Source organism: Miniopterus natalensis, chromosome 2 (genome assembly GCF_054644295.1).
Source record: "Miniopterus natalensis isolate mMinNat1 chromosome 2, mMinNat1.hap1, whole genome shotgun sequence".
Lineage (NCBI taxonomy): Eukaryota > Metazoa > Chordata > Mammalia > Chiroptera > Miniopteridae > Miniopterus > Miniopterus natalensis.
This window is the reverse complement of record NC_142082.1, coordinates 151,042,099-151,069,424: the sequence shown is the minus strand read 5'-3', so window position 1 is coordinate 151,069,424 and position 27,326 is coordinate 151,042,099. Positions and strand designations below refer to the sequence as shown.

The 27,326-nt window shown below is 38.3% G+C and overlaps 1 protein-coding gene across 1 annotated transcript in view; it reads right to left on the bottom strand.

The window, feature by feature from the left end:
- The window catches only part of SYT10 (synaptotagmin 10), a 56,573-nt gene extending 30,342 nt beyond the window's left edge, over positions 1-26,231 (bottom strand). The window contains exons 1-2 of the mRNA XM_016201455.2: positions 26,067-26,231; positions 9,750-10,107 (exon numbers count right to left, since the gene is read on the bottom strand). Of these exons, the coding sequence (XP_016056941.1) occupies positions 9,750-10,107; positions 26,067-26,217 (509 nt within the window). The 5' untranslated portion in view covers positions 26,218-26,231. The remainder of the gene's footprint in view (positions 1-9,749; positions 10,108-26,066) is intronic.
- Between the last annotated feature and the right edge of the window lie 1,095 nt (positions 26,232-27,326).

Below are 27,326 nucleotides of genomic sequence, written 5' to 3'. Positions count from 1 at the left end.
GAAAATACTAAGTAGCAAAGTAAAATTTGTAAGGTGATTTATGCTCTATTATACATTGAAAACTGTTAAGAAGTGGTAATAATAAAAACATACTCTTATGTAAAGAAATATAGTAGAACTACTCTATCTCATATGATAGAATTAGCTCCTAATTAAAAAAATACTAAATTTAAGACCCAATATTTTAGTTTCTGTATCTAAGTGTGTGTGTGTGTGTGTGTATTTATTTACTATATATACTTTATATAAATATAAAGACATATATATATCTTTACCTGCTTAAAGCTTGAAATAATCTGTTTCACAGATTGATACCATTTAAATGCATTAAGCATGCTATTAAATATATTTTGACCTTGATTCTATCCCAGATATACAAGATCAGGGGCTAAATTAGGGTCAGGGAACTGTCAGAGAGTATTTATGAAATAAGGATTTAAAAAGGAATACAGGTAGTTTAAGTTGTTGTAAATTGTTAAAGGGGTCTAGTATAACCCAATTTATATATTCAATGTTTCTAAGAGATTTAGAATATTTTATTAAATAATCTAATATTCCTATCAAAATCACTTTCACTTATGGAGCAATTCTTTATTTTTGTGAGAAAAAAAATCCCAAAAGTTAATGCCTCAATTTTTTTATAGATTGATTCCATAACTTCACACTCACTTATACTTTTCAATATGATGAAACTTTAATCTATCCTTTCCCTAAAAATCAGTAATTCCTTTCTTATGGCTCTGAATATAATTGTGCAGCTATAAAAAGCCCCTTCTAACAGGAATCAGGGTAATAAAGTTTTTGTTCTAGTAAGCCAGTGCCCTAATTATAGGGTAAATAGTGCATATTCTAAGTCACAGTTTAGCTAGTCAGCTAAGAGAAGCTTTAATTATTCCAATGTTAAACTATTACCATGACAACACAGGTCTTCCTCTAGCTTTCTTTTTTCTTCTTTTTTCTTTTGGAATGCCAGAGATAAGTGGCTAGTCTCACACAAATATCCAACCAATCCAAGTACAGGCCATTTGATTATTTCTGATCCCATTCTTTCCCTTCAAATCTAGGAAAGCACCACCCAAGTGCCTTTCCAGATGGAGAAGGAACAACTTTCCCCACCTTACCCGGGACATGGAAGAGTAGCTAGACATAGTGAATATTGCTTGATACAGGCCTCTCTCTGATCAACACTCATCTTTCTAGCTCAGACCCTCTTCTCCAACTTAGACAACGTTCCCAACTCAACAGAACCTCCAATCCATAGATTTTATTACCATTTCATAATCACTAATTCCTTAATATAACTCTTCTCTTTACCCAGTTTCAACCCCATGACTAATCATTATAGCCACTTGTACGCATATATCCCCAATTCCTGTTGCTCTATACTTTCTTAGTTCTAGAGCAAAGAGCACTGGTTAAATTCAATTCTCTATTGTCCCTACACCTGCACAGGTACAAGTGACTATGGCTGGAGTAAAACATGAAACAACTCTCACATTTTCACTCTAAATTCAAAATCATACTCCTCATATTGGCCCTAAGCTGCACAGCAATCCATTCTCTCTCTCAAATCTCCTAGACCTTAAGACTATTCCACACCTTCTCACCTTTCTTCACCCCTTTCTCAACTTCTCCCTCATTCCGTCTCAATTAATGACCATACTTTTCAATTCACTAAGAAAATTGAGGCAAAGAGCAGAAATCTTCCAGACTCACAGTATCTCATCAAACCTCCTATCAGAATCTGTACCCATATATTTGCCTTCCGGTTGATGTTAAATTAACCACCGTGCTCCTATCTAAAGACAATCCCTCAACTTGTAGACAAATTCCCATTTTCTCTCATTTAACCTTCAAGAACGCTTCTCTCTGACTCTTGCATTATTAATTCTTTCTCCCTCTTTATAAGAAATACTCTTATAAGAAATACTCTTATTTTTCCTATCTCAAAGGAACCTTCTATTTACCCCACTTTCTCTCTCTGTACTGCTCTGTTTCTCTAAAACATCTGCAGCAAATTCCTTGAAAGAGTTAAGGATGGTATGTTCACTGTCCAATTTATTGCCTCCCATTCTATTTAAACCCACTCTAACTAGCTTTTCACATGTCCAACTCCAGCATAACTCATCTTGAGAATGCCAACAATGTTTCCCTCATACTGCTAAATTCACAGGTCAATCCACAGTCCTTATGCCTCCTGATTTTATCAGAGTCACTCCTGGTTGTTCACACACTCTCTTGACTTGGTTTCTGGGTCATTTCCTCCCAGCTTTCCTCCTACTTCATGAGTCTCCACTTCTCATTCTACTATGTTGTTCCTGATGTCATAACACTACAGTACCTCAGGGACTCATCTCTGGTTTTCTTTATCTACACACCTCTTTGATGATACCATCTCCTGGTGTTGAACACCATCTATATAAGTACCCCAAATTTACATACGTATCACAGATTCTTTCCAGAATTCAAGTTATTTTCAGTTGCCTACCCAACTTCTCCACTTTGATTTTTAATAGAATCCTGAAACTCAACAGGCCTAGATCACCTATTCTTGCCTCTCAAACTCACCCCACTCACAGTCTTGTCTACCTCAACTTGACCTTTCCAGGTGCTGAGGCCAGGGCCTTGGAGTCCTCCTTGATTCCTCTCTTTTTACACAGATGCCACAGCTAATCTGTCAAGATATTCTGTTTGTTCTACCTGCAAACTATATCCTGATCCATCCAGTTCTCACCATCATTAACTACCATCTTCCTGGTCTGACTCACCATCACCTGCAGTCTCTCTACTCTATCCTGTATTTCTTTCAATGCCTATTCTCAAAACAACAGTTATCTTTTCAAAGAATAAGTCAGTTCATGCCACCCCTTTGATTAAAAACCCTTTAGTGGCTTCTCATGTTACTCAGAGTAAAAGCCAAAAATGTCTTAGCACCTGCTGTCTCTCTGATTTTTCTCCTAGCATTCTCCATCTCGCTTTCTCTGCTATAGCTACACTGGTCTCCTTGCTATACAAATGGAAAGTTCTAGCTTCAGGACTTTTTCTTCTACATGGAAAGCTCTCCACAGACACCCTCAATGGCTAGCCTCCCACCTCTTCAAGTTTTGGCTGAAATATTATCTTCTCAGCAAACTCGATACTATCATAAATAAAATTGCAATGCTGCCTCCTCCCCCATTTAGACCTACCAATCTCTTTATTTTGCACTATTATTTTCTATAGAACTTTTACCTTCTAATACACCATGTAATTTACTTAGTTATGTTGTCTGGTTCTTTTCCACAAGACTGTGGGTGGGGATTTTTGACAGTTTTGTTCCCTAACATATATCAAATGTTTAGAAAAATGCCAGGCACATAACAAGCGTTCAATAAATACTGAGTTAATAAATTTATTAAATGTTTTTTCTCCCCAATTTTTGCCATCTCACAAAGAATCAAAAGCTGTTTAAAGGGAAAATGATTTTCTTCTCAATTATGTAATATAATAGTTAAAATTCATTTAAGTAATCTATTTTTATTCTGTTCATATAATTTACTGGCAACTGTAATTTTATAGCAATTAATGAAATAAATGTCCAGTAATTATAAAAACACTTGCCCCCCACCTTTCTCCGTGTTAAAAAAAGTATAAAAATCATAAATGGTGGTAAGCAATTGCTTTTGCTCTACTATATATTTAAAGGAATGCTATGAATTCGGTTGGGAAATATATCTTGGTAGTTTTCAATCTACAATAAAGTTCTGAGAACATATTTAATATAAGAAGCAATACAAAAAGCCTTAAACATTAAAAAAAACACACACCTCTCTGTAATAACTGGTCAAAATAATAAATCCAAGAACATTCTATTTAGTATAACTAGCTCTCTAGAAGGTCTCTTGATCTTAACTATGTATTCTAGCTTTAAATTTCTATGCTCAGTGTGTCATTTAGGCTTTGCCTTGGGAGTATACTGCTAGTTATCATGAGCCTTCCTCCTGATGAGCACAGCTAGGTTTTGGAGGAAAATGTCTTAAGTCTTCCAACTGAGTTTCCCTACCACCCTGGGTGACACCTCTTCTGTTTCTCCACATTTCATTGAGCATACTGCAAACAGTGTATTAAAATACCCTGTTTTCAGATTAATATTCCCTTCTACAACCCTTTTACTTGATTGTGGTCTTAAAATGGTGGAGTCAATAGAATTCATCTTTTTATGAATTTCATAACACCATATACTACGACTCAGGAAATGTCTTTTGAAGTTTGTAACAAAATAACTTAAGGTTTCTGTGACTAATAGAATCCACTTCCCAAGCATTGTTTATACTGTGAAAAAGGAGGGCCCAATCAATTTAAAAATCAGTGCTTTTAAAGAGGAAATAATATTTATCAGTGCCAGGAAACAAACTCTCCAAGTTTGAATCTATTTTGTAAGGTTTTGTCTCTGGCCTTCGTTCAAAGAAACATCCCATTTCAGAAAAGAAGTTAGTGGATACAACAAATGTTTATGTTACCCAAAGGGGATTATTTAACCACTTCAGGCACTTGTACAGCATGATTTATAAAATTTTATTTCAAGGAGCTAGATCTCAGTTTCCCCCAGTGTTCTGGACAAGTATTGCTTCTTGATATCCTAGTTAACTATATACCTTTTAAACTCTCCCTTGGTGTAACATGTTATTTTCCAGTCCTTAACAGTGCCCTGGAATGGACAATTGCAATTTTTGCTACCTCTTGAGAGAAATTTAATTTTAAAAATCTCTTAAAGAATACTATGCAATCTGGTTTTACAGATTTTTCCATAAGTCTTCACTCCAAAGCTAACTGCAACCAAAGCTAATTGTAAATCCAGCAGCACATGTGAGTCAATGATTTCTTTCTATGTACATTTTCCTGCTTTTGTTCACTGGGTCTGTCATTGCATTTCCTAATTATTTTCAGTAGGTACTTAGCCTCGCTAACAGTGGCTAACCTATAATATTCTTCATTGTCAACAAATTATTTTGCCACTTACTATTCACCTCCCCTTTACACTCACCACTAATGAGTGCCCAGAAAACTGGCCCTCATGTTCATGCCTGGGAGTGTACCATCACTAACCCCTTTCTAATATGAGCATGGTTTGTATCACCACCTGATGCCGTTTTTAAAGGAGTAAAGGGAAGTGGAGAGATATCAATCAATCAAAAGCATTCACTTACTGCTTATTATACACCCATGAAGAGATGGGAGTTAGGTTACACAGTCATTTTCTGAGAATTTAGCATCTAGTTTGGCAGAACACCTAGAGCTCAATATTAAGGCAGTAAGCAATTAATTGCTACATTGTAACTATGGCTTTAAAAAATACAGGATAATAGCTTATAGTTGGGCAGAAAAAGTAGACTCTCAGATTCATTTTCTTTAAAGATCTTACAGTCAACAAAAAAGAGGTCATCACTGCAGATCAAGGAAGTAGCATGTGAAAAAAAGCACAGAGACAGATAGCTGAGGTCTACAGGGACCCTTCTCATTGGCAACCATGAAAGATCTATTTGAATTGATAAGATGAAGTCATTGCATTCATTTGTTGTTGATGGTTTTTTTAATTCAGCAAATACAAATGTATACTTTGAGTTCTCACAGTGCTTTGTCTAGGTGTCGAGCAATACAGTAATGAATTTGGCCAATTTTCTGCCTAAGAAAGCAATGTAGAGCTATATGTGTGGGGCATGTGGAACCTCCAAAAATGCCATGATGGTAGCTTGGTATCATCAGATTCTAATAGTTTGAATGTCAGGATTTTAAAAGGTTTGGACTAAACTTGAAAAGACTGATGTATTACTTAATTTTTTTATAAGGTATCTTAAATTCTTCCTTTACTTTTCTCAGGTTCCTGCTTTTTTGTTGTTGTTTGCTACTTTCTGATTTTAGGTTTTTTTTAACCTTTAAAAGACGGCATTTAAATTCGGTCAGCATTTAAATTCGGTCAGTGGGACCCACTCCTTGCCGGGAACTAAAGTTCCCTTTCATCGGATAAAGGTTAATCTTTATTGATTTCAGAGAGAGGAAGGGAGAGAGAGAGAGAAACATCAATGATGAAAGAGTCGTCACTGATGGGCCGCTTCCTGCACACCCCCGCCTGGGGATCAAGCCCGCAATCTGGGCATGTGCCTTGACTGGGAATCAAACTGCGATTTTCTGGATCCTAGGTCGATGGTCAACACTGAGCCACGCCCGGCTGGGCCTGATTTTTATTATGCCTTAATACTATATTAGTTACAAAACAGATGTCTTCTTCTCTAGTCTCTCCTATGAACTTTTGCCAAGTTAATTTTCCTAAAACATAGCTCTTTATTCAAGGAAGTCTTCTGCTGCAAATATTTTTGACAGAAGGACTTTGAACATCTTAGCTATGATTTCCAGGTCTCCTCATACTTTCATTCCAGCTGACTGTATCTTTTATTATCCCTCCACTGAACTCTGTATTCTGATTAAAGTAATTTACCTGCTGTTTTCTTAGATTTCTTGTTTTATGTCTTTTCACAAAATGTTTCCATTTGGGATGCACAACCACTCCCAATGGCCATTTATGGAAATTCCTAGTTTCCTTTAGTCTCCATTTACTGGCTGGCCCTCCTCTATACCTCTACTGGAAATGATTTTCCTATTGTCCTAATTCTGCATTCTCCACTATACAGTCTGCACATGTAATTCCTTATATTGAAGTTGGCATTAAGTGTCTTATCTCTGCATTACGTTGCCAATGTTTTTCCAGCTCCCTAGAGTTTGCAGAGTGGAAAGATTGTGTAGAATACACTGACTCTTCCCAGAAGTAAATATGTACTGAATAAGCCTATTGCATGAAAAAAACAAGCAATCAAGATGGATGCTGGAAGAATGTGTAATGAAGAAATACACAAAAGTGTGTGGGTCTTTCGCTTGCATGGCAGGCTGATGGGGCCGAATGTCCAGGTATTTGAAAAGGGAGATGAGAAGGCTGTTAACTTCTGAACAAATCAGGATGTTAAGTATAGAGACAATTAAAACTTAAAAGAGTAGGATGTTTGTCATCTATTGCCTGAGCCAAATAAAGAAGAGTCCCAATAGCCAACTGCAGCTGGGCTATCCTAATAAGGTGAGGAAATGCAGCATTAAAGTTAAATTCATATTGTGTGTGTGTGTGTGTATGGTTTGATTTTGCTACATCTCAGTGAAAAGTTAGCATTTGAGCAGAATAATCGGATTTATAATAATGTACTATAGATCTAAGTGGACTGCATAATGAACTCAGCAATTTCCTCTTCCTCTCCATATGAAGGTACTTTCTAATATGATAAAGTCATTAATGTTGATTAGGGTTTTTGAGAACTTGACATAACCAAGTTTTCTGCAAGGAATTCGCCCCAAAGCCAAACAGATTAAAATCATGGCTCTAGTCCTTCATGATAACTACATATAATTCCATATCTCTGAGTAGAATGAGCAGAATGATGCTCCCACTCTCCAGCCTCCAAACTACCTGACCTCAGCAGACTTGTAACCAACATTTTTGCGAAAAACTGCATCTGCTTGGCTTTACTGCTTAAAATGTATTTCATCTGGATAAATTCGAATTCTATCTCTTCACCAGCTGCATGACTTTGGGCAAATCTGGAAGTCTCTCCGGGCTTCAGTTAACTCACAAGTAATTATACAAGTAATGGGTATAATTAACAACACTTACTGCATGCAGGTTTGTGGAGTATTTGCAGGAAGGGTGCCTGGCAAAGTGACTAAATTGCAAGCAATCAAAAATAATATTTTTTTCTTTGTTTATAAGCCACTCATATAAACAGGAAAACTCAAAGAGGCAGATCAAAGGATATCAAAGTTCCAGCAAAATTATGAATTTGTATTTCACTTTTTCTCTTAAGAATATGAGATATGTACAATCCAATTTTTATGTTTTTTAAGATTGAGAGAAAAAGTTTTTTTCCAATTTATTCAATTTCACCTAATTACTAAGAAAATCAGGGCTAGAATGATGTGTCTTCACTCATATTGTATATTGTTTCTAGAAACCAATTCTGTATCCAAGGCCAAGTCTTCACATGTGTTCTCAGTACATATTTTTTCATTCTCTCCTAGCTAGGAATGATCACATAAGCTGTCTCTTTACATTCAAGAGATAATAGTTTAGAGATAGTATTTTCTTTTTCTGACGTTTCCAAAAAACATTTCGGCCGAGAAAGTCAAGCAATTTTCATAGATTACCTCAATTTTTCTTCATGAATTGAGTATCCTATGTAGGACTAAAAGAGCTGAATAATTCTGAATGCTAAAAGTTGATATATAGTCATAACTTTGTTAATATTTTTTAAATGTTTTGTAATTTAATGGACTATTTTAACCCTGAAATTCCTGAGTGTCTTAATGCTTTCTTACATATAAGGGTTGGCCACAGTGTGCAGCAATGATAGTAGTGATAATCAACTAAACACATGAGATAATTATAAAGCCATTATTCCTATAGATATTTAAAAAGTGGCACATGGGATAATTATTTTACGGTTAAATATCCATAATAAATGAATTTAAATGAACATATATTGAGTCATATTACATAAAAATCACAAAAATTTTTAAATATCCCTAAATGCCACTGCTCAGGAAAACTTGTCAAAATAATAACTAAACATGAGGCATACCTCGGTTACAGAATTTAAATAGAAAAGTATAACACTTCTATATATCCCCCTTATCCCAAAGCTCTTTAAACCTCAAGTAACAATTATTTTTACTTATACCTTTGGAATTTATTTCAGGAAGAAGATGGTTTATTGATAAATAAAATCACTTTTTTACTTCACAAAAGATATATTGAATATAGTCTTTCAATTCTAGTAGCAAACATGACCCATGCCCAAGTTTTCAATTTGATCGATTTCTAAACACACAAAAATTTTTCATGTCAGAAAGCTAACATGCACCTTCAATTTAGAGAGGTAGGAAGGTAAGATCAGAAAGTCAATTAGTTAGCAACTTACCTCCCAATACTACTGCTGACCCTGTCCTAGGTTAAAATTAGTTATTAGTTCTCGGAAATAAAGAAAAACTGCTACTTATCATGTTGTTCATTTTAAGGTCTAAAGACCATACTTAGCAGAAAAAAATGACTCCTAACAAGAATCTCTTTTTCCTTTTAGTTAACACAATCTAAAATACACTATAGCAAATTATTTTCATTCAAGCAAATTTTTGCTGAGTTTTTCCAGGCTGAGTTAAAATATCTCCTTAATGAGGTCTCTCTCTTCCTTCCTTTCACGTATGTTCCTGACATTCACCAGAGCTCTTGTGGAACTTACCATACTCTGCCCAGTATAAGTTTGCTGTATGTGTTCAAAGCAGCAATGAAATTTTCCAGCAGTTCCATGTTTGTGGTGTCGGTGCTAAACAACTGTAGACCAAACACCAATCTCTGTTACTAGGCTTTAATTGTGAACTTCTAATAATTTCATGTTATGACTACTTCCTTGATATTTACTGGTTGAATTCAACTAAATTGAAAGATTGTAAGCGGCAGTTATCAACTAATGATATTTCAAGGGAAAGTCAATAATAATAATCTGTCCTATTTATTCAATTCCCTATTTATTCAATTATGTTTCCTATGTAGTTCTCATTTCTTCTGTTTATCTTTTGTCTTTCCCACCTCAGTTTTTCTCTTTTTTGAAATCACACCACTCACACCACACACACACACACCCCACCCCCACAGTTTTATATGTTTCAACTTCCCTTACCGGGTTGAAGATGCAGGCTCAGTAATTTGTCTTTGCACACGTGCATGCTTAATTAAGTGTTCTTTTAAAGCAGTCTGGACTTCTGCTGGGATATCGGGGGAAGTGTGGCTGATTTTTATTGCAGGCTCAATAGCTTTCAGTGCTGGCTTTCCATTTTCTTTAAGCTCTTTTTTCTCTTCAGTCTCAAACACTTCAGCAGGAGCACCCGAAGTGGTCTGTGGAAGAGCACTGATGTTGGAAGCCACAGGCTTGCTCTTCCAGCAAGGCCAGCACAGCTTCCAGAAGACAAAAAGGGAGACGACCAACAAGGCCAGGCCACAGAAGCTGACAACCACTGCTAGCAAGCTGACCGAAATATCTGGAAAAGATTACAATGTAAAGAAATATTAGTTCATTGATATGTACAGAGCAGATCCAAAACAGTGAGGTAATTTTACATTGTAACTATTAATAATAGCCCCCTCATTTAGAATTTCAAAAATTTAGTTTTCAGTTATCTTTCTAGGGAGAAAGAATTAGTAATTATGTCAGAATCCTCAAAGGAGATATTTGAAAAATTCCATCCAGTTGTATACTAGAAAAGCATAATATATGCATATTATTTCCAAGGACACTCTAAAGGGTCCAAGAGTTTGCAAAATGAAGGTGGGCAGCTTGCAACTTGCCATGAAGTCATGAAGCTTAAGAAACTCAGAAACTGCATATGCACAAAAAGCTTCTGTTTGCTTCATCTTTGATGTAAAGATGTAACCTTCTGTCCAACTGGGTTTGGCTCAGCGGTTGAGCATCGACCTAGGGTCCAGGAGACCGCAGTTCGACTCCCAGTCAGGGCACATGCCTGGGCTGTGGGCTGGATCCCTAGTTGGGGGCGTGCAGGAGGCAGCCGATCAATGACTCTCTCATTAGTGATGTTTCTCTTTCTCCTAATGGTAGATATTTGTATAAACCCTTTATATCATGTAAATGAGAATAACACATCACTATTAATTGAGAATATATACACTGTTAGCTGTATTTTCAAACTCCATAGTTTGTTTGATAACTTTGCATGCTCCTAATTTCCAAAGTCCAAAATTAGTTAATGATTTGTTATCTAAGTACATCTAAAATATTCTTATTGCAAAATAATTATAATTAATATATATTTATTATGTAAAATGATTCAGAAGAAATATAGTAAAAAGGTTAGTAAGATGGAATAAGTAAGTAAATGGGAGAGAAGTGACAAATCTCTTATGCAGAAGAATTGCAAACAATTTATGTAGATATTTTGCCCTCAGGGAGGTGGAGCACATGTCCTTACTCAATTGTGAGTTGCACACAGTTACTTCCTTCCAAAGAATACAAAATGGAAAGGGACAGGAAGGGGTAACTTTACAGGGGCGAAACCTCACCCAGGTGGTCGAGGTGAAAATCGAGAGTGATGAATCATACTGATGGTATATATCCTTGATATGATGTGATGGAAATGGCACTTTACCTCTGTGGTCTTCCTCCCCCAAACCTATACCCTGAGTCTAATTATAAGAAAAATATAAGACAAATTGCAGTAGAAGAGCACTCTACAAAATACCTAACCAGTACTCTTCAAAATTGTCAAGGTCATCAAAAATAAAATAAATGAAGTCTGAGAAACTGTCAGAGCCAAGAAGAGACTAAGGAGACATGACAACTAAATGCAATGTGGTATCCCAGATGGGATCCTGGAATAAAAAAAAGGATATTAGGTAAAAACTAAGGAAATTTGAAAAAATTATAGACTTCAGATAACAGTGTACCAATATTGGTTCACTTGTGTGTTCACAAGTGCATATACTAACATAAAATGTTTAAAAGAAAATTTGTACTACCTTCTCAATTTTTCTGTACATCTAAAACTGTTCTAAAAAGTAAAATTTATTTATAAAAAGTAAATATCCCCCTACCTGCTTCCATTTTCCTATTCCTTAGGTAACCAGTGCTAGCGATCTGGTGTTTTAGCACGCTTAAAGTTCTGAAGACCAAATAGATTTCCCATGAAGGAAAATTTTTCTAGATTCACATAGCTTTGTAATTTACTTTACAACTCTGTTTAGCCTCAGTGTCAAATATGAATCCAATTTCTTCCATTTGTTTTAAATAAAAATTTTAGAAATATGTTATAGGCTGAATTATGTCTGTTCCTCTACCCATCCAAATTCATATGTTGAAGTCTGAACTTCTGGTACCTCAGAATGTGACTTTGGAGAGAGGGCCTTTAAAATAGTAATTAAGGCAAAATAAGGTCATATGAATGGGCCCTAATCTAATATGACTGCTGTCTTTCTAAGAAGGGGAGACTAGGACACAGGCACTCACAGAGGGAAGACCATGTGAAGACACAGGGAAAAGGCGGCCCTCTATAAGCCAAGACAAGAGACTCAGAAGAAATCAACCCTCCTGACTCCTTGATCTAAGACTTGTAGATTCCACAACCTGAGGAAATAAGTTTCTGCTGTTTAAGCCACTCAGTCTGTGGAACTTTGTTATGGCAACCTTAGCAAACTAATACAGAATAAAACTAATTTCCTTTAACCACCACTATAAATCCAGGAGGTGCTTCCCCTGTCCAGAAGTAACCACTGATCCCAGCTGGGTGTATATCTGTCCGGTCCAAGTGCTAATAAACCAAAGTATCTCTTAAAAAACATAAAAATATAGAATTGTTTAATATACATTTTTACATAAATGGCTTACTGCATATTTTTCAATTTCATTTATTTTTTTATTCAGCAATACCTGAGGTCATAACTTCATATCACATAGCACTCCATAATATACTTCATCATGATGGATATTTAGTTTATGCCCAATGTCTTGCTATTACAACACAGCTACAATGAGCATCCTCGCACCCTCTTCCTTGTGCATATTTGTGAATGTTTCTCTAAGGTAAATATCTAGAATAGAATTGCAGAGTCATAGATTATGCACATATTTAGTTTTACTAGATATTTACAAACTGTACCCCAGAGTGGTTGTAACAAAAACATGATATTGAGTTTTCTAGTTCCTACAATCTCAGAGAAATATTGTTGTACTTTAATTTTCACTGATCTGATGGGGGAAATGATGCCTTGTTTTAATTTACATTTCCTTGATTGGTAAGATTAAATGGTTCTGTTTAAACTCCTGATTCGTAGCTAATAAAAATCCATTCAGAAATTGAAATAATTCCAAGTTTTTATTGTTACTTAATTACCAGGATAAAAATTAAATTTGACATGCTGTGATACAGAAATATTAATATTTTCCCTCACTTTCCAGTTGCTTACCAAAAATTGAATATATTTCCCATTTATATTCTATTGGTGAAGAATGTGTGATCATATTTTATATTTTGTACTTCACTTTATTTTTATTTTATTTTCATTACCCCTGTACTTGTGGAAAAGAGAAAAAGTATAAAATTAATGTGCTTCCTGAATATTAACTGTGGTTTTAAAATGGAAGAATAAATAGGACAACTATGGCTTCATGAACTTCATGCATTTCCAGCTCCATTTACATTATATTTTTACGGATATTTTAACTCAATTAACTTCTCCAACAGGCTAACTTCTACCCAGCTGGGGCCAAAAGCCAAGATATAAGAAAACTATGGAACAATGTGAGGTAATGGAAAGGAGGGAAGCAGTTTTCAGTCTATAACTGAAAAACTCCTTCCTTCTTACTAATGGGGGTCAGGCATTAGAGAACTTTTATTACTCCACCCACAAGGATTTTACGAAATTTCTTTTATGCCCCTGTTCCTTAGTGATGGGTTTTGGCATTCATAATGTTCTCATCTTAGAAAAAAGCTCTGTGGAAATCTCTGACCCCAGTTCCATCTTCCCTATTGCTGACAGTTTTCTTTTTAAAATCAATATCTGGTTCTATTATTTGGGGGACCACAAAACATTTCAACCAAGTCACTTTTGAAAGTGAAAGGCAGTGCTATCAATAATTCCAGGGTAGCACGAAGAAACCAAGGCATGTCCTGGCAACTGAGATACTTAGTCACCCTCTTAGCTCTCTTAGCCTGACATCCTTCCAGGTCTCCCCGTAGCCAAGTGGGGCAAATCCAGACTCTGCATGGCATTCTACAGCATCTCCGTGATCTGACCCCTGGTTACTGCTGCAGCTTTACTCTTCTGCCGCTCTCCTCCCCCTGTTCTTTACTCTGACCACACCATCACTCTCTCATGAATTTGTTCAGGCTGTTTCATGTAGCTCCAGTGCACTTTCTCCTCCGACTTGGCTGCCTGGCAAATTTCTACTCATCCTTCAATAATGAGATACAATAATACCTCTTCCCTGAAGCTCTCTCTGCCTCTTCTGTTCCTACAAGCTTTTAACGCACATCCACCACTCTAACACGGATTGGCCTATAATCCTTTACCCCACACTCTTGGAACATGATGTGTTTCAAAAATTATTATTTTCTTCTGAATAGTACAAAGTAATATAATACACATTATCCAGGATAACATCCAGTAATAAAACACATTAATTTATCTATAATGAAATGTCTGAATTAGGTAACACTGAGTGGGATCACTGAAGACCATAAGTAGTTAATGCCAATTCAGGTGAGGTGTTAATACCAAATTATCATGATTTACAAAATAACGTTCAATTTTCAGGATTTTGAAGTTTCATAATTGTGGATAAGGGATTATGGATCTGCACTTGTTTTGCTTCTCCAAATGTTCCCATACTGCCAATACATTCACTCCCTGATCCTTCAGAACAAAATCCAAATTTATTCGCCTTTTTATTTTTAGGGTCTAGTATATATCACATAGTCAAAAATGTTATGTAGCTATTGAGTATTTATTTGGGGAGTTGCCTAAAAAGACACTCAAATGTCTGTGGAGTTCAAGGTGGCTGAATGACTTAAAGTTGACTGATTTGGAGAGAATATGCACAAGCCCTCCTACTAGGACGATAGCATAACAGCTTGTACTATGGAACAATTTAGACATGGATTCAAATAATTCCACCGCTGTATGACTTTGGGCAAGTTGTTTAGGTTTTAAGAACCTCAGTAAAATAGAACTATTTATTTCATAGAAATGTTATGAGGTTTAAATAAGAAAATGTATATAAAATATTTAGCACTATAATTTGCATAATATGTATCACAATAGTTTGCTATTATTATCAACTACCTTTCCTTAAACAAGAGTATTGAGGGGAAAAGATGCAAAGATATGGATTCGGTATGAATTGAATGGTGAGTCACAGATTAGTAAAAAGAGGAGCGACATTTTCTGATGATATCTGGTACTGAAGAGTGCATTTGTTTATAATGGAGACCAACATTTCTAAGTAAATGTTAATGTTCAGGAAGCTAATAAATAACATTCCATTTACTACTTATTTGTGCAGAGAACAACTACGAGACAGACATAGTATTCAAGCCAGTAGCAATTGGAACACTTGGGGATATCCCCTTAGGTATATCATAAAGTGGACTTGCAAACATATCACCTTGAATTAATTAAACTTACCCATACAGGCACAGGCCTGGCTGGACAACCATAGGTGTTCCCCATGAGAACTCAACCCTGTAAAATTCTCTACACGGAGGAGCAGAGAATATTTGTTTCCTGAGAATGCGAAGCATACACCTCAAAGGAAGGGAAACAGCTAAGTCATTCTCAGAGACGGGAATGGGCTGAGATTCCATGAATATCCCTATCTTGCATCTCTTTCCATCCAGAGATATATAGCGAGGGGGAAAGGTATTTCCCCTCAATAGCAACAAGTGAAAGAAGGTGGGTTAAATAAAATTTTATTTTGAAAAGTAAAACAAAGATTATAAAAACAAGCTTCTTGTATTTTATATATTTTTACATTGCTTGCAATTATGACTAATCATTAAAAGTATTAAAAAACCAAAATCCATTGTTTAATACCTAGATCTTTATGACGTAATTTTTTCAACAAAACTTAACAAAATAAAAAAGAACCTGACTGTCAAAAGATTATGGGAGGATTTATAAAGTCATCAACATGTTTTTAATGATCCTTTTATAATTGTGAGTCAACATTTAACCATGACATAAAGAATGCTATGGAGTTTGGACTTAGTGCAAAGAAAAACATGTAGCCTGAGTAACGTTTTTAAGTCAGTTACGGAAATGGTTGGGTATACATTTCAGAAATGATGCTCTGGCTGAGAAGATAAGAGTGGAAGCCAGAGTAGAAGAGAAACTACTTAATACAATAGTCATTCACATAAGAGACTATGGAGCAGCTCCCAATGAGGGTTTCTGAAATGGGGGAAAAGATAAGATTCTGGAGATAACTGGGAAGTCAAAGTTGTAGTGAAAGAGTATGAGGACTGAAGTCCAGGAATTGGACACATTGGGAGACAAAGCGAATGATGAGGTAAGATAAGAAGACCAAGACTTCCATTTTGGCCTTACTGAGTTTAAAGTACCTGGGGCCATGCAAGTAGAAATTCTAAGCAAACTCTTGGCCATGCATGACTGCAACTCAAGATAAAATGGAATGACTTCCTTAAAGAGTGGAATCTGAATCCATGGAAGAGAAGATAAACACCTCTACAAAATTCTGAGTACACCAGTATTTAAAGAAACAGAGCTTTAAGAAACAAAAAGCCTGCATGCATAAGAGATTGATAAAGAGCTGGAGTACTAAAAAAATCAGGTCTATATGTTTTCATAAAATTCCGGAAGAGAATATTTTGAGGGTTGACAAGTAACCACTAACTTTAACAAGTAGGACTTCACTGAATTCAATGAGACTGGTGAAACAAAGGTTGTGTTAACTAGATTAATGTGGGAGCGAGGAAGTGAATTCTGTGAGTAGATGAGTCCATCAGGAAACCAGATTTAGGAAAAGAGGCGTGAGAGCAACCACTGGACTAGCACATGGAGTTGATGAAGGTGTTTTTAGCAGGCTGGGTAATACCTAAGTGCTGTATGTTTGAAAACTTATGGAAAGGAATGAGAGGACAAAAAGAAAAAGTTAAGCCAAGTAGACTAATTAATAATGAAGCCCCATAAAAGATGAAAATGGATGGGGGAGAGGGGCCTGAAGCAAAGGTAAAAGAATTGGATCACCTCCTTTGTCAGAAAAGGAGGATGGTTCTGGAATGAAGTAAGTTTACACGTCTTTGGGTAGGAAGTCAAGTAAATTCTTGTTTGTATTTTCTCTCCAAAGTGGAAGTTAGGGTCAACTGCCAGTTATTTGATGTTATTTGGGAATAGTTTGGAATATTTAAGTAGAGTGGGAAATGTTTGAAATAGGAACTGTAGAGAACAAAAGAAAACTCAATAGGAGAAAAATAGGATGTCTGGTCAGAATTGAGGCTGCTTTTGAAATTTGATACGAATAGAGTGATACTAGCCTGCCCGGTTTTAAAATTGCCTAATTATTCAGTTGCTTTGGTGTAGGGATAGAGAGACAGGTGGGTTTGTCCATGAATGAGGTCCCTCCCTCCCTAGGAGACTGTGATAAAGCTCAAAGGAGAAAGCAGTTGCAATGATGAAGGGTACACCATATGATGCCACGTGTTACGGACAGGGAATTCACAGAGACGTAGAAGGTGGATGCTTTGAAGTTTCTTGGTGAGAAAGATGAATCATAGGAGCTTTTGGTTGTGGGTTGAGATGCCTGAATATATAATTTTAAGACAGCATTTTTCACATAATAACAAGTGTTTGGGCATGATCATAAAGAGACAGAGAAGGTGGAGAAGAAGAGAAGACCACTGGAGGAAAGGGGCCAACCACTGGGAGGCCGGGGTGATAAGTGTGAGTGGCCTGCCTTTCCCACATAGACTTTGAAGTTACTCATTGCAGGCGGCGGACTTGGAGAGTAGGACTCGCTAGCTAAAATGTTTAATGTATTTGTGTAATTAAAAAGAATCCATTATGTAACATTCATCCTAATATATCTTGGTAAGACTACGAGTTAATGGAATTTACAAAAATTAGATTAGGCTCTAAGATAATTAGGTTTAAAATTGCTCAAACTCTGGTTTGATTACATACATATGCATAACCTTTGCTCTACCACTGTCTTTTTATCTGTCTGATTGTATATCTCTGACTCATTTTTTTCTATAGAAATCGCACTCTTTTATCATGTCTTACTACCTTGAAATAAAGTGACACAGTTCTGAAAATCTGAGAAAAGACCATTCTCATCAGAAAACAGAATAAGCCTAAAAATGCCAATTCCTCTCAGACACTTTCAGTAAAGCAGAACTTGACTAAAGTCTGCATAACCAGATCACACCATTTACAGGGCCCTGTTCACTGTGGCTTGTGAAACCTGTTGGGTCTCAGAATCTACTACCCACGCAGACGGCTGTTATCGCACAGAAGAGCACAGACCAACTGGCATGCTCTGAATTCCCACTTACCACTGCTTTAGTTGATACTCTTATCTGTGCTTTCTGTATCATATTTTTTAAAAAATTGTAAATGCTAGTAAATGTTCAAAATGTTTTCTCATAATTAATCATAAATTCCAATTTAGTTTACAGATATTCCTAGCCTTTTGGTTTTTTGGTGGTTCCCTATGGTTGCCTGACCACAGACCACATTTATGGCATCATTCTGTAGAGAAAGAGGGGGAACAAAACTTAAATCAAAGTAAAATTCCTATTCAAAAAAAAAATTAAAGCAAGCTAGCTGCCTCAGGGAAGTTGAGGCAAGATGCCTCTAAGATGAAAATTTGGAATTAGTTTTGACGTTAACTTATTTAAACTATTCAAATGGTATAACTATTATAATAGGGCATAATTCTGACTTCTGTAACAAGGGACCACATTAACAGTGATTTAAACAAGACAGAAGTTTCTCACTTATGTCACTAACTGTCTCAGCATAAGCAAGGCAGGTACATTAGCGTCAAGGTGTCTGGAATTCTAGTTTCTTCTACATCTTAGTTTTGCTATTCAAAGGGTTTTGCATTCTCTAAAGTAAAAGATGGCGAGATACCACGTCCACACTCCAGGCTGCTGGATGGAGGAACAATAACAAGGGAAAAGGGACGCTGAAGGACCGGCCTTTCATTTTAAGGGCACAATCTGGAAGAAGTGCACATCACTGATGCTAACAAGTGTGATATATGATTTTTTTAAAATCTATGTCTCATTAAGTTTTAAAAGTGGACTTTCCATAAGTATAAAATAAAAACTCCTTGCCATAAGAGTCAATCTTTAATTGACAACATTTTTCTTTCTTTCTTGGTACCATATAAAATAATGGAGCACCTCATAATCAATAGCATCTTAGATTTAATAAACTGTGTAAACCCAATATAGTATTCAAATATCCAAATGTATAACAGAAGTCTTTATGTCTGCTTATTACTGAGTAAACGATTTACTACCTGTGATGTGTATTAATTATATATTTAAATTAACTTGCACCACTATGCATAGCATTTAATTAATGGCACCAGTACACTTTACTATCTGTAACAGTGGCTTTCACATAGTAAGTGCTCAATAAGTAGTTGTTTGAATAAAAGCACAATGCTAAAACCACTTCTCATACACATTAATAGCTCATACTGAAACATTAGAAATGATAGTAAGCTTTTTTTTTGGTTAATCCTCGCGAGGATATTTTTTCCACTGATTTTATAGAGAGAAGAAAGGAGGGAGGGGAACAGAAGGGTGGAGGGGGCATTGATTGGTTGCCTCCCACATGCGCCTTGATGGGGGCCAGGGATGGAACCTGTGCCCCTGACCAGGAACCTAACCCAAGACTCTTCAGCGCACAGGCAGATGCTCTAAGCATTGAGGACACTGGCCAGGGAGACAGTAAGCTCTTTAATATTGTTCTATCAATTGTTCCTGTAAATCTATGCCTTCTGAAATAGAACTGTGGGGATAATGAAGGCTGAAGAGAAAATAATAGTCCTTGCTGTTCAATTAAAATAATTCTGCCGTATGAACAAATTGACATTTATAAGATTTAAAAAATTGACTGTAATTGTTCTCTGTTCAGTAATGGAATGTTAAATTAGACAGCAGATCATAACACACTTCAGGATCTACCTCCATGAAAGGAATAGTTATTAATATTGGTTGCTCCTCTCCTCCCACCCCAGCCACCCCAGGGTGATTCTACCTTTCTAGCTCTGAGGCCATCACAGAGCCATCCAATTATAAATGGTGTTTTATTTTCTAACAGTCTACATAAGTCATGTTAATGTCAGCTCTTACAGCTTCAGTGGCCACTTAGGATACGTGATGTTATGAGAAAAAGAAAAGCTATTGTATGAGATAATAACAAGAAGCCATCTCTTTGGTCAGGGACTGTTTCTAAACTTGGCCAGTATTGGGTATTCCACCAACAAAGGAAATTGGCATCGTACAAATTAAAAACAAGGAAAATAATTTATTGACCTTTAATAATAACACTCCCTATCTAGAAGGTCTAGTTTTCTTTGACACATTCATATTAATTACACTTTGGAGTCTTTCAATAGATAACTCTTAGCTCTTTTTCCACTGGTATATTCTGTCTTCAATGCTCGTTAATACTGAATTTTAATAATAATATGGACTGTTAGTTACATAACTTAGATAGCTAAAGTGTGGTAGGAAAACAAACAAATGAAATTTTAATGTATTATTTTTCTAATTAAACATTCACAAAAACAATTTAACTGGTAACTTAATATCTGCTTTCATTATGGGCTTTTTAATGAACATATAAAAGAAGCAATATTTATAATTATATCATTTCAAAGTTGTGAATTTGAAACATACTAAAGTCCTTTACACAATTTTACTGTTAAAATAAATCAATTATATTTGGCAAAGAATATGAGTTAACAGTTGTGTACACTTAAGTGCATATGCATGCATATACTCAGGTAAAAAAATGAACACTGTATCTTATATTTGGATGAAAACAAATCTAATGAAAAGAAAGTTTAGGGTTTGGGTCATAATTGCACGCTGAGAAACCTTATGGATACATTATGATATACCACTAATTACAGCCAACAGTACGTATAATAATAAAGAGCCCATCTTTACAAACATTTGTTTCAGTGTCCTTTAGCACCACAAACACCCCCAGGATCTCTTCTTATTCTTACTTTGTGTTGGACCTAGGATCTAAGGAGCCCTGGCTTCTTATCTAACTAGTGATTTGAGAGGAAGTTGCTAACTTTTCCTCCATCAGTCTTCACAACTGCAAAACGATTTCTAGTTCTAACTGGAATGACTAACAGCAATTTAAATAATGATATATTTTTTCCAAGCTACTTTCTACTTAAGCAAACTAACAGGCTTTCCTTTTACTACTGTAAAAGGAAATAGAACATGGATAGATTAAACAGACATTTCCACTTCACTAGAACTTCAATAAACTCAATACATTTATTATACAACACAGATTTAGCCATGGTGTTCCTTGCTTTTTCACCAGTATGTTGCTCATTACATTTTAGCCTTTAAATGCCTTAAGTGCTCTAATTTCTGTCATTATCATAAACTAAATACTTTGATGCTTATCTTCATAGGATACTATATTTGAAACTGGAGACACGAAGATACAATTATATATAATTTACTTACAAAAGGGATTTGGAGATTATTAAATACCGCCCATAATTTTATAAATAAGGAAACTGAAGCTTCCTGAGGGTAAATTCATCGATTCGACTATTCATTCTTTCATTTATTGAGATTCTTTTAGGAGCCACAGATATTTGTAGGCACTGAGGATAAAACAGTAAACAAAGGGCTGTCCTTAAAGAGCTTATATTCTATTGACTTAATGTGTATATCATTAGAATAAAATGTAAATCAGGAAGAACACAATTATATTTTCAAGTGTAGATAATTTTAATTGGCATTGGAAATTTTATTAAACATTTATGATGTCTGTTGTCTACCAGAATTTTATACAATAAAAACTTGTAATGAATGCAGATATACCCCTCCCTCCAAATAACCATTTTTTTTCCATGAAACAAAATTACAACTATGATTAGGTTTTAAAGAAAATGTGATTTGAATAAAATGGATAGCTATATACTTTGTATATAAAATCACTCTTATAAGAATTAGATGTCAGAGACTCACTACTCATATAAAGAGGAAATACAGATCTTAGTTTGTTAAAAGGGAAAAATATCCTGCTAATACTGCCAAAATATTGATGTTTTAGAATTAAGAAAATTAGATGCTTGCTGAGACCTGTTTGGCCTTTGAAGTTACTCGTCCATTTCCCTTTAGAGAAAATGAAGCCAAGTACAGCCTGTATTGACGAGCAAGCAAAAATGGGACCAGAAATAGAGCCTGGTCATTTTTCAGTGGAGCGACAATGGGAGGAAGGAAAACAAATCCTCTTATACATTCTTCTTCAGTGGATCTATACTTCTAAATTCATTGTGGTTTAGTTACTCTTTCCCAAACCTAAAAGTCTCAAGGAAAAATTTTCACTGTTTCTAAATTGTATTTCTTTATACAATCATTAGAATGTGTAAAACTCAGCAAAATAATGATAAAAAATTATAAATAAATTGTCTAATCATTGCTTTGTGTCTGAAGAGAAAAACCTATGAAGTTCCCTTAACCATTTTAAGCCTTTCTGTTAAGACTTAAAATGCTGTTAAAACTTAAAATGCTGTAGTCACAGAGGAAAATCATGAGGTAATTTTTAAAATTTTACATAGTCACCTCTTTTCTTAATAATTAAGTAGCTTCAATGAAATTCTTTGCCATTTGCCTACTCAGCCCCACATCTGAGAAACTGAAGAACACATGTATGAATTTGGAAGTTGTTTAAACTTTTATTTTAGAATTTTTAGCTTCAAATTAAAAGGGGAAAATGCAAAATTAAAACACTGATGTATTAAATGTTTATTTAAAATATTTATATTAAATTAGGTCTATACAATTGTGATATGACTGTGAGTTTAAGTGGGTTTGATTAGCTATGATTTATGAGGTCTGCCTTTCAAACAACTTAGTTTCCTAAAGCTTCATAAGCATTTGGATATGAAGCAGCAATTAAAGATTGATTGGAAACGAACCCAAATCCAGTTCAAAAACTATTATGTATAGTTAGTCACAGTATATCTAAAAAATAACATTTGAAACCAATATGTTTTTTTGTATTTTTTCTTAAGTATTCTAGTATTAAACCATATTGTGCATTAAGATGATTTAGTGGGTGACATAACTCTTTAAGGGGAGCGGGAGAATCAGTGGTAAAAAGACTCCGAAAATCTGATTTTCTAAAAATTTCACATAATGAACTTTCTAGTGTACTAGTGATGTTGACATCAATAATGTCTCTAACAAACTATTCCAAAAGAGTAAATTAACTTGTGTTGGCAGCTGCATGGAGTCTGTCTTTACAAATTTTAATGAAATGTGGGATCAGTCAACTTAATTGGAAGATCCTCAATATCAGTATCACTGCTGCTGCTTTGCTACTGCTGTTATGGTAGAGAATGGTGAAGCTTGCTCTTTATTGGCATTTTCAAAACCAGTAGGATAATGTCTTATTCATTACTCCTTTAATGTAGATTGACTTTAATTGGGATTACCTCAATTTCTCTCCCTCTACCCAGAAGTGAAGGAATCTAAAAATATACACAATCTAGAAGCCTGCAATTGTCACTGCAACCTTAGAGTAACTAACACCATCTGGGCAGTGCTGATTAACTTTCAAAGTAAATAACCACTGTCCATTCAATGTCCTATCTTCCTATCAGTAATGTGCTTTTCATTAAACACACAGGGGGTAGAAGGATCATCTATTGAAAGTGTTATTTAGAGACCTATAATAAAGGGCATAGGTGCATAAGTTATAAGAAAATCTGCTTTAAAATACCTGAAGCTGAATGGCTCATTAATGTAATTAAAGATTTGGTAAATAATCTTAGAAACTACTTCATAGATATCTCTTGATATTGGGTGTTTATTTGCCAAATACAGTATTTTACGTCTGTTGCCCAGATTTACAAATGGAAAGTGTAATGAAATCTTGTGTAGTTTTAATCTCATACACAGCCTAGTAGAGTGTCTTTTCTAGTGATAGCCACTCAATGTATATTTATATATTAAATCAAGCACCACATCTGAACACTATATATTTTCCCTTAAGGGGAGAAATGCCCATGTATTTGTTTTAGACTAACCTCCCCTTTTTCTGTTCCCAAGAGGAAGTCCAAAAGGAATTAGGATGACAAGTGCTTCTTGTAGTGCTTAGGGTAAGCTCAGAAATCTCTCTACAGTGCATATACAGCAGTGTCTTACCTTAAACTAGGAGAGCTGTGCATTTACAAAGATTTAGAAGCCAGTACTACTTGGTTTCCAACCTTCACAAATTTCCCGTATTAACAGCCAACCCGAGACCCAGGAAACCACTACTTGGTGTATGATCACATGGGGAGGAAGGCAGGGAGAAATCAGTATTTTTCTCCATAGCATCAACTGTTAAGTGACCAAAAAACAAGTCTTTAAACTTAAATACCCTCATTTCCTTCACTGTACCCCCTTCTCCGAGTCTTACCTTTACCATGTGAATCCCTAAAGACACTTCAGAAGAGCTTATCACCACAGAGGACTTCATCAGAGAACTTTATGGTCACACTATTTTGACTGTTTATCTCAGGCTTAGCAAACCATACACATGACACGCACATAGGTGATGTTCACCCAGCCGCCTCCTCTAATAAAGTTTCATACATTCCTAGGAATTTAATGCCTACTGAACAAACGGAAAAGACTTCTGTTGTGGTCATTATACATTCACAAAACGTCTAAGTTTCCAGCAGGTGGACAGCAGTAATTATGCATCACGCTGCTGCGGGGGCCAAGGAGCAGCATCTCCTCAGGCTCTGCCACGTCGAGCGCACACGGAAGCCCCTCTGGGTTCCTGTAACCTGGGATCAGGGAATTCGAAACCCCGCAGACGGTCCATTTAATCATGGTAGGTACAAGCTCAACCACAGCTCCTCCCCCCTGCCTCCCCGCTCTCTCTGCTTTAGGTGGTGGTGGGGGAGGGGAGGGGGGAGGGGGAGGGGAGGGGGGAGGAGGAGGGGAGGGGGGAGGAGGAGGAGAGGGGGGAGGAAGAGGGGAGGGGGGAGGAGGAGGGGGGAGGGGAGGAGGGTCTCCAAGTGCGCGCTCCCGGCCTCCTGCCCAGCGCGCAGCACCCCGCAGTGGAGCTCCGCCCCGAGCCCGGCAGCCCGGCCCTCACCTGTTGCCCTGGCTACCCGCAAAGCACAAAGCCCCGCCAGGAGACTAAAAAGACAGGAAAGCAGAGGGGAAGAAACGAGGCCCTCCAGGAGGAAACGAAACCTTACAAACCCCTGCCCCAAAAATCCCATAAGCAGTGTTTATCTCCCAGAGCAACAAGTGCCTCTCCCAGGGGACTCGGTACCACGCGCACCACACGCCCGGAGTCCACCTCGCCCGTGTGAAGGCACAACAGGCTGCACCGGCCACGGCGCCGGTGGTTCAAAAACCCTTGCGCCCAGGCGTGACCAAAACAGAAGTTTTGGACCGTCCCTCCCTCGGTCCTTCCCTCTTGAGAGAAATCTGAGATTTCTTTCCGCCTCCAGATTTCTGACGGCCGGCGTCCCCCATCCCACCCCATCCCCTCCCAAGTTTCCTGAAGGGGTAGGAAAACGCCTGTATGTTGGGGTGCGTATGAGAGCGTGTGTGTGTGTGGAAAGGATTTATAACCTTTCCCTCTCTTCCACTTACCCTATATGTGTCCTGAGCCTTAGCTGTCGCCTAATGGGCGATCAATAATCCCCGCTGTTTTGCCAACGTTGTCATGAAGCCCTCGAAAATCATCTATATTAAAGGGCTTGGGAAACTATCAAGTGCTCAACAGGTTGCGAGTCACCCCTTCCCGGATCCTCGCCGCCTCCCGAGGCCAAGGCAGCCACAGGTGCGTCCAAGCAAGGACTGTCCCGCCCCGGCGCCTTCCCCAAGCCCGCTACCCGCGACCCACGGGACACGAAAGGGCAACCCGAGTCCCACAGGCGAGCGGTCCCCGGGCCGCCGCCCGCGCGGGAGGGAGACGCGAGGCGTGGGAGTGCGCGGCGAGGGGGTGCGGGAGCCAGGGAGCGAGGCGGCGGGCAAGGAGCAGACCAGAGGAGCGGAAGGAGCCGGGCGGGTGGACGTGGGGAGACAACACCCGAAAAGTAGCCAGCTGCTGAGCGAGGGGAAGGAGCGCGGGAGGAAACGCGGCGCCCTAAAGGCGCGGGAGGCGCGGGACCCGGGAGCTAGGAGGGGAGCGCGCGGTCCCGGCGGAGCGCGAAGACGCGGGCGGAGCCCTCCCCGGTTACCTGTGCTGCCTCCGCCCTGGCTGCCCCGGTCCGGGGGGAAGATGCCCGAGCACTTCTCCCACTCCACCTGGCCCGCGAAACACAGCTCGGTGACGATGTGCAGCGCCTTCTGGCACAGGCTGTTCACTCCGTCTTCCTTGTGGAAACTCATCGTTTGGCTGCTTTTTCCTCGGTCGGCCGCCCCTCCTGTCCGTTACCTCTAGGCTGGCTCTCCCGCGCCCTAAGCCATATCCCGCCCGCGGGGACTTTGGCCGGAGAGCTGGCGGCTGAGAGGCGGCAACTCTTAGGAGCCCCAAGTTGGCCCCATGGCGGGAGCGGAGGGCGCGAGGGAAGGCGCAGAGGCCGGGCGGGAGCCCACGCGAGGCGGCGGCGGCGAGGTGCGCGCCAAGTGCCGGCCGCGCGAGCGAGCCGAGGCGAGCTGCCGAGGGAAGCGGGGCATGGAGTGCGGAGGAGAGGGGGAGAGGCAGTGAAGCCGAAGCCCGGGACTCGCCGCAGCAACGCCCCCCTCCCCTTCCCAGCGCTTTTGTGTTCCTGCCGGGCGCCTGGCGGCGGCGCGTCCAATCGCAGGCCCGCGCGGGTCCCGACGACTCGCGGCGCGGCGCGCGGCGCCCCTCGCGCACTCGGCTCCGGATGGGGTGGGCCCGAGGGGCGGTCCGGCGCGGGCGCGGGGTCGGGCTGCGGCCGCGGGCGCACGTGCGGGAGCGCAGCGCGGCGGGAGGGAGGCCTCGGGTTCGCCCGCGCGACTCCCAGACGGCGTCCTCCGCCCCGCCGCCCTCCAGTCTCGGCCCTTCAACTTCGCGGCTCCGCTGTCTCCTGTCTGCGCGCTCCCCGCTTCCACCTTAAAGAAACGTCATTCCAGCGGAAGACAGATGGAAAAAGTTAAATTTTAAAAATGTACAGATGATTAATCTAACCGGACGTCCCTAGAAAGAAGAAAGACGTCCCTGGAAAGCATTTTTAAAAATGATTTCTAACGGTGATGGTTTAGACACAGACTGTTTAACCCGAGAGGTGTTGTGTTGCTGGTGAAATTCACCTTAAGGTACATTGACTTTTTACCGAGTTCAGTTTGTCTTTATGCATACAAGCAATGAAAAGGCAAATTTAAATTGCTTGTTTTTTATTTATTTTTTTTTAACCCTCTGAGGAGCTCACAAAACGAACTATGTTATTTGCGTTAATAGTCAGGATTGTGTCGATTAACCCGTAACTGGCAATTGAACACGCACAACTTGACGAGTCCCCTTTGTCACATTTGCA